The sequence below is a fragment of the Neopsephotus bourkii genome, unplaced genomic scaffold (assembly GCF_033783945.1).
Source record: "Neopsephotus bourkii isolate Nb327-2 ecotype Australia unplaced genomic scaffold, CSIRO-AGI_Nbou_v1 NB_107, whole genome shotgun sequence".
Lineage (NCBI taxonomy): Eukaryota > Metazoa > Chordata > Aves > Psittaciformes > Psittacidae > Neopsephotus > Neopsephotus bourkii.
Window position 1 is genome coordinate 2,585,508 of NW_026900624.1, and position 12,153 is coordinate 2,597,660.

General features: G+C 41.4%; 1 protein-coding gene across 1 annotated transcript in view; it reads left to right on the forward strand.

Moving 5' to 3' along the window:
- Nucleotides 1–384: 384 nt before the first annotated feature.
- NTF3 (neurotrophin 3) overlaps nucleotides 385–12,153 on the forward strand; it is a 51,251-nt gene continuing 39,482 nt past the window's right edge. The window contains exon 1 of the mRNA XM_061357981.1: nucleotides 385–986. Within this exon, the coding sequence (XP_061213965.1) occupies nucleotides 969–986 (18 nt within the window). The 5' untranslated portion in view covers nucleotides 385–968. The remainder of the gene's footprint in view (nucleotides 987–12,153) is intronic.

Genomic DNA, 12,153 nt, shown 5'->3' on the forward strand with positions numbered 1-12,153 from the left:
AAACAGGAGGAATATCTGGAAACGAATCCATCATAAGGTCTGTTCTTTACAGTGGATATTTCTCCCAACACTTATTTTGTGTCGGGGGGGGGGGGGGGGGGGGGGAGTGAGACATAATTTACAGAAATGCTGACAAAAAAAATAAACTTGTCTAAGATTTTTTAGTAATTAAAAGTAAAAAAAAAAAAAAAAAAAAAAGAGCCAGGGGGAGAGAGCAGGGGCTTATGGCATTCTGGTTCTGTGTCTCTGTTTCACCTGTTTTACATGTCCTATAATGACTTCTGAATATGTGTAAGAATAGCAACACATGCTGGCAGTTTGACCAAAGGGTGTGCGTGTGCATGTGTGTGAGTGTGCATGTGGGAGACAGAGAGAGTAGGGGGGGAAGGGTGGGGAGAGTGGATGGTCCATTAGAGTGCAAACACAGAGACATTCCTGCAATAAAATCCTTGTCTTCTGAGAATCGCAGTCTGGAAGAGATGGTTATGTTTTAACAAAAGAATTCTCTAAAATGTTCCCCGGTGCTAATACTGTTCTTAATAATATAAAAAGATTTTGCCAGGAAGAGGAATAAAACTGTCGATTGGATTAAAAAAAAAAATAATAGCCGCATGATGTTTTTTTTAGAGCACACAGGGGAAAATATTACCTTTATGACAGTTTTGTCATTTTCAAACAAATGCCTTATTCTCTGAAATTCCCCAACCAGGCAAGGTTATTATAAATGGTAGGTAAGGAAAGCAGAGCATGGCAATAAAGGGGTTAATCTGCAAAGCACAGAGCCATCTGGCTGAGCTGGTTTGTTATAATCGAGCAGATTATGTTCACGGGACTCAGAGTTTAAGGCTCCTCTCCCATAGAGCAACTCTGCACAGCCCAAGCAGACCAACTTTGGGACTTTGAATGAACATATTTACATCCACCTTTCTCTTCATGTCGACTTTTCTGGAAACATTCACACGGATGCCATGGTTACTCCTACCACGGTAAGGGAAATTTGACGTTTTCTAATAGGGTCCTAAGAGGGCGGGGAGGGGAGGGGGGGGAGAGGGGTCCTTTTAAGAAGTATAATGGGGAAGAGGGGGGTTCTTGTAAGCAGTAGATCTGTCCCAAATGTTGCCTTTCCCATTATGCCTCCTCCTTCCCCCACCCCTACTTGCCCTATAGCTTGCTTTAGTCCTGAGGTTCCTCTCTCTTCCTGCTCTGCACACAGTTGTTCAGGTCCCTGGCAAGAAAACAGCAGAGGAGAAATATGAGGTGTGAAAGGAATCTGATTTAAGAGGCAAAAGCAAAGGAGACTCTTGGTTTTATTTTAAGAGGGAGACCAACAACTTCAGGTATAACAAAAGGGGTTGGAAATCTTGATCGTGGATTGCAAGAATCAGCCTCAGCACACATAGCGTGCTTGCCCTAAGGGAAAGTTAGAGCCCATGTCAAGCAAAGTCAAAATTCCAAATTTCTAGACCTTGCCTGGCTCAGGTAAATAACTTCACCGGAGCTTTCTTTTTCGTTTCTGCCAGACACTGGAAACCCTATTAATGACCTTTGAATTAGTTCCCATTCTCCTCAAACCCAAACATTAAATTCTCTGGGAGAAACCGGAGATCAAAGGATTGCCTGCACATCTGTGTCTAGGTGAAAAAGATACACTCACTCTGTGCTAGGATGGCAGGAAAACTATTCTTACGCTGCAATTTCCTTCTAGGAATGGAGCACACAACTAATCAACATAGACGCACATATAGAGAGCAAAATAGAAAGCTGTTTCTCATCTAAACAGCTGAAATGCAGCTTAAAGCGTCAGTTACTGGCGAGTCCTGATGGAGACACCAAACTGCTATTAGCAAGAGGGGAAAAAGTCCTTGAATGGTTTAGATAGCTTTCTGATCAGTTCTTAATCCTTCATTAAAATAAATGGGAAAGCTCTGTGTTGGTCCTATCTCTTGAACTATAAATATGCAGTATCCGGAGAGATGGATATTTTAGATTGAATAGGGCTGCTATGTGCACATTCTCTGGTCCCTCTATTGCAAAACCAGTTATTTAGAGATGACTCTGTGTGTGTGAGAGGGGTTGCTTCCCTCCCCCCAATTTTAAATAGACAGGGATGTATGCTATATGGTCCAGTCAATTGTTACAAGCTACAGCCTTTCAGAAAGCATTCTTTGCTCTTAGGCACATGTGATTTGTTGCACGAAGAGTGCAAATGGTATGTAAAGTTTGCTTTTACATTGCGCCTTCAGGAAAATACTCAGACAAATAGGAGAGACATTCTTGGGCACAGAAAAATACCTGATCTGTGCAAACCTGTAAGTGGAGGAGAGCTTTAAGAAATACCTATAAATGAGATGTACCAAAAAAGAAAAACTAATAATAGAAAGAAAAAAATCACTTTGTGGCAAGGCAAACAAAAGCAGTAGAGAATGGGAGAGTTCAACATGGTTCCAGCTGCTAGTAGTAAAAAGATTGGTCTTAGATACACGTGTCAGTACCAGGAGCTCTGTGTGTGAGCATAGAGGGGGAAGGAAAACTAGACGTGATTGCAGGTGGTCAATGTAAAATATGTAGAGAAAAGAGGATGTACCAGAGAGCCAGGAGGGGAGTGCTTTTGTGCAGAAGGGTGCTATAATTTGGGACATGCAATACACATAGGTTTAGGATTATTTTTTTTTGTCTTTTTCACCATGGAAAGAAGAACTGAATGCTACTAGAAATACAGATATAAGGAGTTTGGAGGGAAAGTGTTATGTACTGAAAATAAACTGCTATGTATTGAGTATTGTGTATTGGGTTAATTAGGACAGATGAGCCATGCAAAGGTGGTCAGCTGCAAAGGGGAACTGCTGCAGGTCAACTGGAAAAAGAGGATCTTTGTGGGTGTAAAAAAGTTTAGGAGCTCAGAAGGGGAAGTAACACTTGAAAGGGATGGGAAAAGGTGCAGACTGGAGGCTGCATGATGATATGAAAGGGATATACAAAGATGCTAGGGTGTGCAAAGGGGAGGCAGGGTATGGAGTGGGAGTGGAGGGAGAAAGGTGAAAGCACAGGGCACAAAGGATGTTTGGAGGAGGAAGAAAAATGTGAACTATTGTCTATTTGAAGAAAGGTATGGAAAATAATCAGCTACATGATGCTTGTGGGGGGCATCTAAAGGAGACACCTTTGATTCTGCCAAGAAATAGATATGAGGATGTATTTGCAAGGAAGGTGTGAAGAGTATGAAAAGCAAGGCTTGCATGGTGATAGAAATACATGCCGAGAAGAGGAATGCAGACGAAAAAGCTGAGCTAGATGGAGATAGGGTGTGGTGATGGGAAAGGGTATAGGGACCTACAGAGGTATGTGAGGGGGTAATTGCTTAGAGAAATTTCAGAGGAGGTTGGAAGCCTGCTGGAGTGCACTGCCTGGTTGCAAGGGAGAGACAGAACTGAGGAAAAAGACATGTGAAGGTGCTGTGAGGAAATGCAGATAGTGGAAACCATGGGGGCAGGGTGAACTGTGACAGGAATATAAAGATGTAGCAGGTCTTGAGAAGCATGAGAATGGCGAAAAAATCAGGAATGCAGGAGGCATGAGGATGAAATTAAGAGTTAGGTTTTCTGTAAAGATGCCTAGGCATCCAGAGGAGGTATAAGGCAAGAGAGCACAGAATGAGAGGAAATATAGGGGTTTATTTCTTCACAGACAAACAGAGAAAATAATGCAAATATGCAGGAGTGCCTTGGCCAGCAGAAACAGAGGATGCCTCTTTGCCAGGTATTTGAGATAACACATGAGAAGAACAAGTAATGTTATAGGGGAAGCAGTTGAGGAAAATAATGTAAAGTAAGGAATAATGTGAGGGGTGTAGGAGGAGGAGAATGCATACACAAAGAGGAGCGATTTTCTGTTAAGAGAGGTGTAACAAATGTGCTTATATCTCTGTGGTAGGTACTGGCTAAGTGAAGCAGCAAGAGGGAACGGAACAGATGTGTTAGCGGAGAAATGACTAGAGATATAAAGGGTGAGAAGAGAAGGAATGGGAGGGATAACTACCTGGAGGGCCCTATAAGCCACATGGCTGTACTAAGGTCAAAAGTAAAGTGTGAAGTGTGTGCAGAGGTAAGGGGACAGGAGCTGTAGGGCATGAAGTGGAAGTGAATGGGAATGACAGTTAATGTTACAAGGGGTGAGAAACTTAGTGTAGGTTGTCACATAATAGTGTGTAAGCAGGGAAAGTACCTGCTAGTTTGTGCCTGCTTGTAAGGGCTGTGGAAGGGAAGGTGAAGGGAGTGAAAAGCTGTGTCTGATAAGGGAGATTTGTGCATGAAGCATGCTCTAAGTAAATGAGGGAAGTACAGGAAAGGATTGCAGACCTGGGTGTGGGGCCTGGGAGAAGGGAAACAGCTTATGGGGGAGGGAAGAGTGATGAGGAGTGAGAAAAAGTTTATGACGGCTTAAGCCATCTGTAGTTATCTGCCTCTTAATTTAAGGAAGGCTGCCTAAGTGTGCAAGGGTCTGTACATGCATGCATAGCAGCATGAGAGCAGGTTGGGAGTTAAACGTAAGGGAGAACAAGTCGAGAACATAGGTAAATGCATGTAGTCAGTGGCAATAGCTGCTGGGTTTGTGTGGTGGTCGGACAGATTTGTTCAGTGAGTGTTGTGCTTATGTGACTGGTAGAGTTGTAGAGGCAGGCATGTGATGACAATGATCCAGTGGGTCTGCAGGAAGAAGCTGAAATCCTTGAGGGGCAAGTAAGAGTCCCAGGTTGCCATAAGGAACATATGTCTGTGTGGAAGTTACAAAAATACACCCAGGAAGATGGCTACGGAAGGCCAGCGGGAGAATCACATGTCCACTGCATTTGTGGCACAACTCTCCGTGTTGAAATAAGTTATGTAAGACACACAACAGAGGTGAGTTTCGTGAGGACTAAGAAGCAATGTTTGCATTGAGAAGGAGGGTAGGGAAAGATGACTAACTGAGAAAATGGTTTGGTGCGTGGGTAGCAATAGGACTAAACGTGCCCTCGATGTGCTTCCCTTCTGTGTGATGTGCACAGCAGACAAGCTCTCCTTTAGAGATTTTACAGACTTTTTTTCTAACGAATGACTGAATAATCCTGAGCAAAAGCCCAGGATGTCTAACTAAAATATTTATACCAGCTTCATTTGGAGGCATATCAATGCGTCTTATTTTCGTGCCTTCAAACTTCACTGCAGGTGCAAAATGGCAGAGATATTTCTCTAGGACCAGTTACCAGGGCTGTTGTATGAACAACCATAGGATAGAAGTACACATAGGGAGTACAGATGTCAGTCAAAGGAAACAAGAAAGAACTAGCTTTCTGCATGGCTTGAAGCAGTGCTGGAGTAATGTGCAGCTGGCTGAAGGTTAAATGCATAGGACACATTAAGTGTGTGAGAGAGAAACACTGAGAATCTTTCCCTTCAAAACAATCACATATATTGACATCTGCTCTTCTAATCTGCTCTACCAATATCTTCAAATTGTCTGGCTTGCCTAGGGGTTTGGTGCCATCTTAAGCACTGTTCTGCACTGGTTAGGAAAGTGTTTGTTTACATCCATATCTAATAACAAGATTGTGAGCAATTCTGCAAGACTTGCAGTGGAAGAAGACAGTTTGATCACACAGAACCTTTAGGCTTGAAGGCTGAAGCCTCTGGGCCCAGACTTTACATACCATCAGTCACATAAAAGTTCATGGACCCCAATCTGATTTATTCCATGGATTAATCCCTGCCAAAAAAAAAGAGAAAAAAATAACTACTCTAAAATACTTAGCTAGCAGGCAGTTAGTACAACCATGACCTGTGTCGGGAAACCATTGCCATACTTTATACCATTGTTTCCCAGTAAGGAGTCCAATTCAAGCTCCCCAGCTGAGTAATATTTCTTGGTGGTTTTTGAAGCTGGTTGTGGTCAGTGGAAAGCTCCCTTCGCCTGTGCGGCAGTGAACTACCCACAGGTGGGTTGCGGGCAGTGGGGACATCAAGAGATTGTCCAGGAGGGGGAGACAATCAGCCCCAACCACTGGGATGCAGCTGGGCTCAAAACAGGCCCTAGCCTACCCTGCCCACTGGCACTAGCACGGCTGATGCTAATGCTCTGGTTTCTGGCCACTTGGCTTCCTCCCCACCTAACTGCTGAGAAAATAAATAAAAAGCAAATAGTGGCATTGACCTACCAGCTGGCTGGGAAAAGAGATATGGATTGATGGGTACAATTAGTGTTGGACTGTGGCAGGAAGTGGATCAAAGTATGAGTGATCAAGCTCTGTTGGAGTGAGAAGAACATGGGGCATTAGTGCCTGCCTGGACGACTTTGTAGCCATGGCACAGCCAGAGAAATGTGTTTGCTGGAGCATCTGGGTGTCCCTGCAGATGTTTGCTGGTGCGGGAACATGTGTGTGCCTCCTCATGGTGACTAGGAGCAGACAGTGGAAAGAAGCTGCGTGTGGGTAGGGATGACAGAGGTGGATGGCAGCTGTTTCTGTGTGGGAGACGACCATCTCTGTTCAAGAATCTGTTGGTGAGGGATATGGGGATAAGTTGCTTTCTGAAGGGACAGATGGGAAGTGCATGTGAAGAGAGAAGTGGTAAGGGTGAGTATGGAGTAGTTTCAAGGTTGTGTTCTAGAGGAAATACACAGAGCTATGTTCCTGATTGTATCATGACCTTCAAGACCATAGGGGAAGGGCACTCCTCTGCAGAAAGCCTCAAGAAACATCACATTTCCTGAGCAATTAAAAGAAAAACACACCCAAGTATCCAGTACAGTTAAGACTATCCTTTCCTTCATGTGGTACAAGCAACTTGCTGTGTGAACAAGCTAAGCAAGGTGGCCCTTTCCTTCAAGTCAGCAATGATTTGGAAAGATCAGAACAAGATCATATACTCCTCCCTCTCTTATTTTTATCTCTGTTGCTCTCCTCTCCACCTCTTTGCACACATGCAAAAGGGTCTTTCCCAATTTGGCTTCTAAGTTTGTGTTTGAAATTGCCCTCTGCAGAAATGTATGATAAAGGTATGTTTGCATGAGGACAGTGGTGTATTGAGGAGAGTTGTGTGTCTGTACATGTTGCAACACAGTTCATCTGTAGTCATCTGGAGCTCAGAGAAGTCAACATGTTGGTTACGTTTAAATGCACATGGAAAGGATAGGAGGTAATTCCACTTTTCCATTAGGCTGTGCCGGGAAACCAGCGTGCATGAGTCATTGCCACTCTGCCTGTACTTTAGAGGGAGTTACCGCCTGCCTAGCCATGTAAATACACATATTCCATAGAACAAGCTCCATTTGTGTTATCTATTACAAACTTGTACCAGAGGAGATGAAAACATTCATGGAGTATTACAACCTACAGGGTAAGATTTGCAGCACTCCTCCAAGATTTTCTGTTTCAGCTGCGTGTTATCAATAATGGAACCACAGCAATAAATGTCCTTTTTCTCAGCTGCTCTGTTACACTTTCCAGCAACAAATTCCTCTATTTTGGGTTTGTCCCTGCAATAGATTTTACATGTTTTATCTTACATTAGCTGAATTAGCATGTGAGAAAGTGTTAATCTAGTTAACTTTGAAATATCTATTTCTAGGCTATGGCCCTACAAAAATTCATGCACATTCACCAGAAGACTAGATCAATATTGTCAGAGGTAACTGGCAGTTAACTGGAGTTACAGAAGAAGGAAGTTGCACTCTACATGAATGTTTAAGGGCTCATCTACAGTCAAAAGTGAATTAAGGTTGTGAGTGTGAAATTTAAATCCAGTAACTGCTTCTGAAAACCTCTGTGCTTAGACAAGTTATAAGTTAGCCTCCTCTCCTGTGGCTTCTGCCTCAGCCAGGAGGTAGACAAGCACACTCACAAGACAAAAGCAACTTTTGTCCCCTTGAGAGATAGGATTAGGGCAATATTTGGTTTCTGCTCCAAACCAAGATCAGGTGTTATGACTTTTAACTATTAAATAGAGACCTTATAAATGTGATAGAGACATTTAACCAGTTTTCCTGGTATGATCTGTTTGAGGTAAACTTGTAGTACCACCAGATGCTGTGATCTGTGATGAGCTTAGTTTCAGAAATACTAAATGATAATGACAAATCCGATGCCTTAGGGGGATAAAAACCATAATACATAGTCAGCTGAGTAAAAAAAAAAAAAAAAAAAGATTCCTTATATACAAATAGTATAGCAGAAATATTTAAGAAATCCTTGGGAAGAATGTGGAAATGTTTGTGTGTGTCCTCTCTTTACCATTCCCCACACTTCCTTACCTACATCTAGCATATAAGCAGTAGGCACAAAATCAAGGTAGCTGCGAGGTAGCAGCAAAAATAAAGTCCAGTGACACCATCTTCGACTTTGCCCTGCTCTGGATTAGGTAACAAAACCATGGTCATTAAGAGGGATATGTCATTTCATGTGCTAGGGGTCTTTCCTGGATTTGTACAATTGAAAGAAAATATTTGCTCAGTTCATTCTTTTCAGCTCCTGTGATAAGTACAAAATTATTTCCTCCACACACTTCTCAAACAATTTCCATAGTCTTTTACATGATCAGAGTTCCAAATGGATGATGCAGATAAATCTATAACGTAAAAAAAAGTCTTCCTGAAAGGACATGTTTTCTTCAGTGTTTATTGACATTTGCATGTTCTCCCAATTAGATCCCCCAACATCTTAAGCAACTTTCCTTCTTTGTTAATGCTTACCAATATATTTTTGAACCTAATGGCCTTAAGGCCTAGAAAAAGCAGGATTTTTGAAACCAGAGCTGACATTTCTTTTCAGAAACAAATGGAAGTTTTAGTATTGATAGCAATAAAAGCACAATTAATCCAATACTGTGAGGATCTGAACGTCCTACAAACTAGAATTCTTTTAAATATTCTTGCCTTGTAGGTAAGAATATGAATAGCTATACTTTACAAATATCTGTGTTAAAGTAGAATCATACTTTGTGCTCAGGCCTATGTGGTGAGTACCAGCATTTGCCAAGCACACCTCTCAGTACTTCTGTGTAGCACCAGCCCATAAAGCAGCCACATGAATCAGGCTTTGCATCATATCCTGGTCCTGCTTTATTTAAAAGAATAGGTTCCTAAAATTCAGCCCCTGAGTGACTATGTGTCGGCTGTATAGAGTGACTGGTATAGTCCAGCTACTTCTGGTAGCGTGATTTGCAACAGACAATTTTATGGAGTAAAACTCCTTTTCAGAGAGATGGCAAATATCTCACGTTATTCTAACATCTTTAGGAAGTACTGCCTTAATATTTCTTTCCTTGTGGATGGGATCTACATGTACTTAGAAAAAATGTTGAATCAGCTTATTAATACAAAATCTATTCATGAAGCAATCTAGACAGAGACTTCATCTTTCTGCTGAAAGGTTGCATTTGAATCACTCAGGAACATTGTTTTGCTTTTGTATTGAAAGAGTAGCAACTACAGGCTCTGAGAAAAGCGAACCAGTCTACCAAGACAAGATGAATTTGGCAGTTTTGGTGTTCTTTTGCCTTTTTATGTTTGTTTGTATGTTTGGTTTGTTTTATTTTTAACAAAAACAAACAAAAGCTTCATGGAGTTAAATCTTGCCTTGGGAGGCTAAAGCTGTTTTTAACATCTGCTAGGATAGGGAGTGGTCTCTCTTGGAAGAGTTGGCAATTTGGGGAAACAGATATGTTTTCAAAGTCCAAGGAAATATTCTGAATTTTCTCTCTTTTTTTTTTTTTTTTTCCTTCTGTCTTTTCTCTATTAGGAAATCTTCCTGTTTGATTTGCTTTTTTTTTTTTTTTCCTATAGTTTGTTTTCATTTGCTTTATTCCTCTGAAATAAAAGCTAGTGTCTTTTCAGTGTTTGCTATCCCCAGAACCAGCATTAAGCAAATCTGATCAATTTAGTTGCTCTTTGGTGAGTTCATTTGTTTATCTTATTTTTTCTCTGGTTCAGATTGTGCCATTACTGACAGTTTCTGATGACATATTTGACACCATCACCTCCACTGAACTCAATGCATTTTTTCTGATTTGCACAGAAGCAGGAATCCTCACCTAAGCAAATGTGGAAATGCATCTGATTGCAGGCGCAATTATGACCTCAGCTGCACCCAGGCAATCCTCCTGAAATTAATGGGACCATAAACAAATCTTAAATTTGAGTCTTGGTGTTTGTTTTTTTTAAAACCATGGATGCACATTCAAAGCATTTTAGTATGTTGAATCATAGAAGTCAGAGAGGGGAAGCGAATTTGCCTATATTAGATGAGCGATGTATTTGATTGTAAAAATTGTAGCAAATACATTTATTTGCTGGAATTTGCCAGTTCCCTAAAAACAAACCATTCCTCTGTTTGTTCTACTAAATTACAACTAAGTCCCACTGGACAACAAAGTTTAATAAAATGGCAGGCTTCCCCCTGTTTCCTTGTTTCCGTGTTGACCCATCTGTTAGCTGCTTGAGACACCAGCCATCCACAGACAAGGAAACAGATACTTGCAGCTACAAAGATAAAGCCAGTGAAGTTTGTAGAACTGGAGCAACACAGGGGCTCATACGGACCGCTCACAGGCGACTCTGAAAGCTGCTGAGCTTGGGGGGGTCAAGTGGAATTCCTCAGAACTGGAGAACGAAACCAAACAAAATCCATCTCCTACTACACTGTAATAGCTCCTAATATGGTCTTTGGTCCCAAGATCCCAACGAGCCAGATAGCATATTCTTCAAAGCTCTGTCATGTCTAATTTTAAATTCATCAAGTGACTGTCAACTCATAATCTTCATAACACCCCCCATCCAACTTTAATGCCACTCATTACTACAGTATTGAGTGCTTTTCCATGTAAAAGTTGTTAGCAACAGCACAATCCTCAGCGGCAGTAGGACAGCTGGCAAGAGTTCTTTTCAGAGTAGAGGTTTGTTTACAATTTTTTTTTTATGAGTTAAATTCTAGTGTTTTTTTCTAATGATGGCATTCTTTGAGAAAGAGCTGAAAATAAAGGGTATAATTGTTGAAAATAACAAATATTTTAACAAATAATCTGGTTTTGTCACTATCTCCTTTTCAAGAGGTAGGTTTAGCAGCATCTCCCAAGATAATTGAGGTATGTCTATAGGCTGGCAGCAACCTGGACAGAGATCCAGAAAGTAACTTTATACAAATTGGCATGCCTACACAATACAGTACCCTGCTCTAGTAGGGTCTCCTGATCCTACAATAAACTGGCAAAACTACATCAGGATAACTAACTTTACTTCTGTTTGGATGGCATTGCAAAGCTCTCCAGAAAAAATCTGCTCAAAGACTCTCTGTAGATTAGTGTGAAGACATTCACATGTGTAAAGAGGCTCAGGTGGAGCAGAGAAGACAACACTTTATGAGCCAGCACCCTGAACTGCCTGCATAGTGAGCACAGGTTGTGCCATGCAGAAGACAGCCACTTGCTCTGCCATGTCCCTGGGAACACGTTAAGGCTCCTCTCATGTATTCAGACTGTTTTGTGGGACACATGAACTAAGCTACAGCCTATTTCCAGTTTCCTCAGGTCAACATGCTCTTTTAGGATGGCTGGAGTCAGAAATCTTCTTGGTCTTCTAAGGGAAATATGCCAGATCATTGGCAAGAGAAAGATACGAATGGCTTCTTGCTATTTAAGATATTCAAATGCATGCACACATGGCTACCATAGCCTTCCTTAGCCAGGTCCATAAAAGTGATTATTTTGATTTTTAGTCATAAATATCTCTAGCAACTTGTTTAATTGCTTTCTGAATTTTCTCCAGATTAATTTTAACACATGGAAATTTACAGATTACAAAGTAGCATCCAAAATTATTTCCTTGTTAAGTGGCAGATTTCCATTGATGGATTTTACTTTGGGTTTTTTTTGTCTTTTCCCATCCATCAGCTTCTATCATCCTCCTGCTGAATTTTCTTGCATAGTCAGTTGCTAGCTCTGGAGATAACTAGCTTAACAGAAGCCTAATTCTGACCCCACTTACATGGAAGAAGTCTAATGGACCCCCAGGGAATAAGTTCATCTTGAGGCAGTGAAAACTTAGCCCAAAGTCAAGACCTGAGAACTCAACAGTTAAACTATAGCAAATAACCAGGGAAATGATACTAGTTGTTTCTGCACAAGAAGT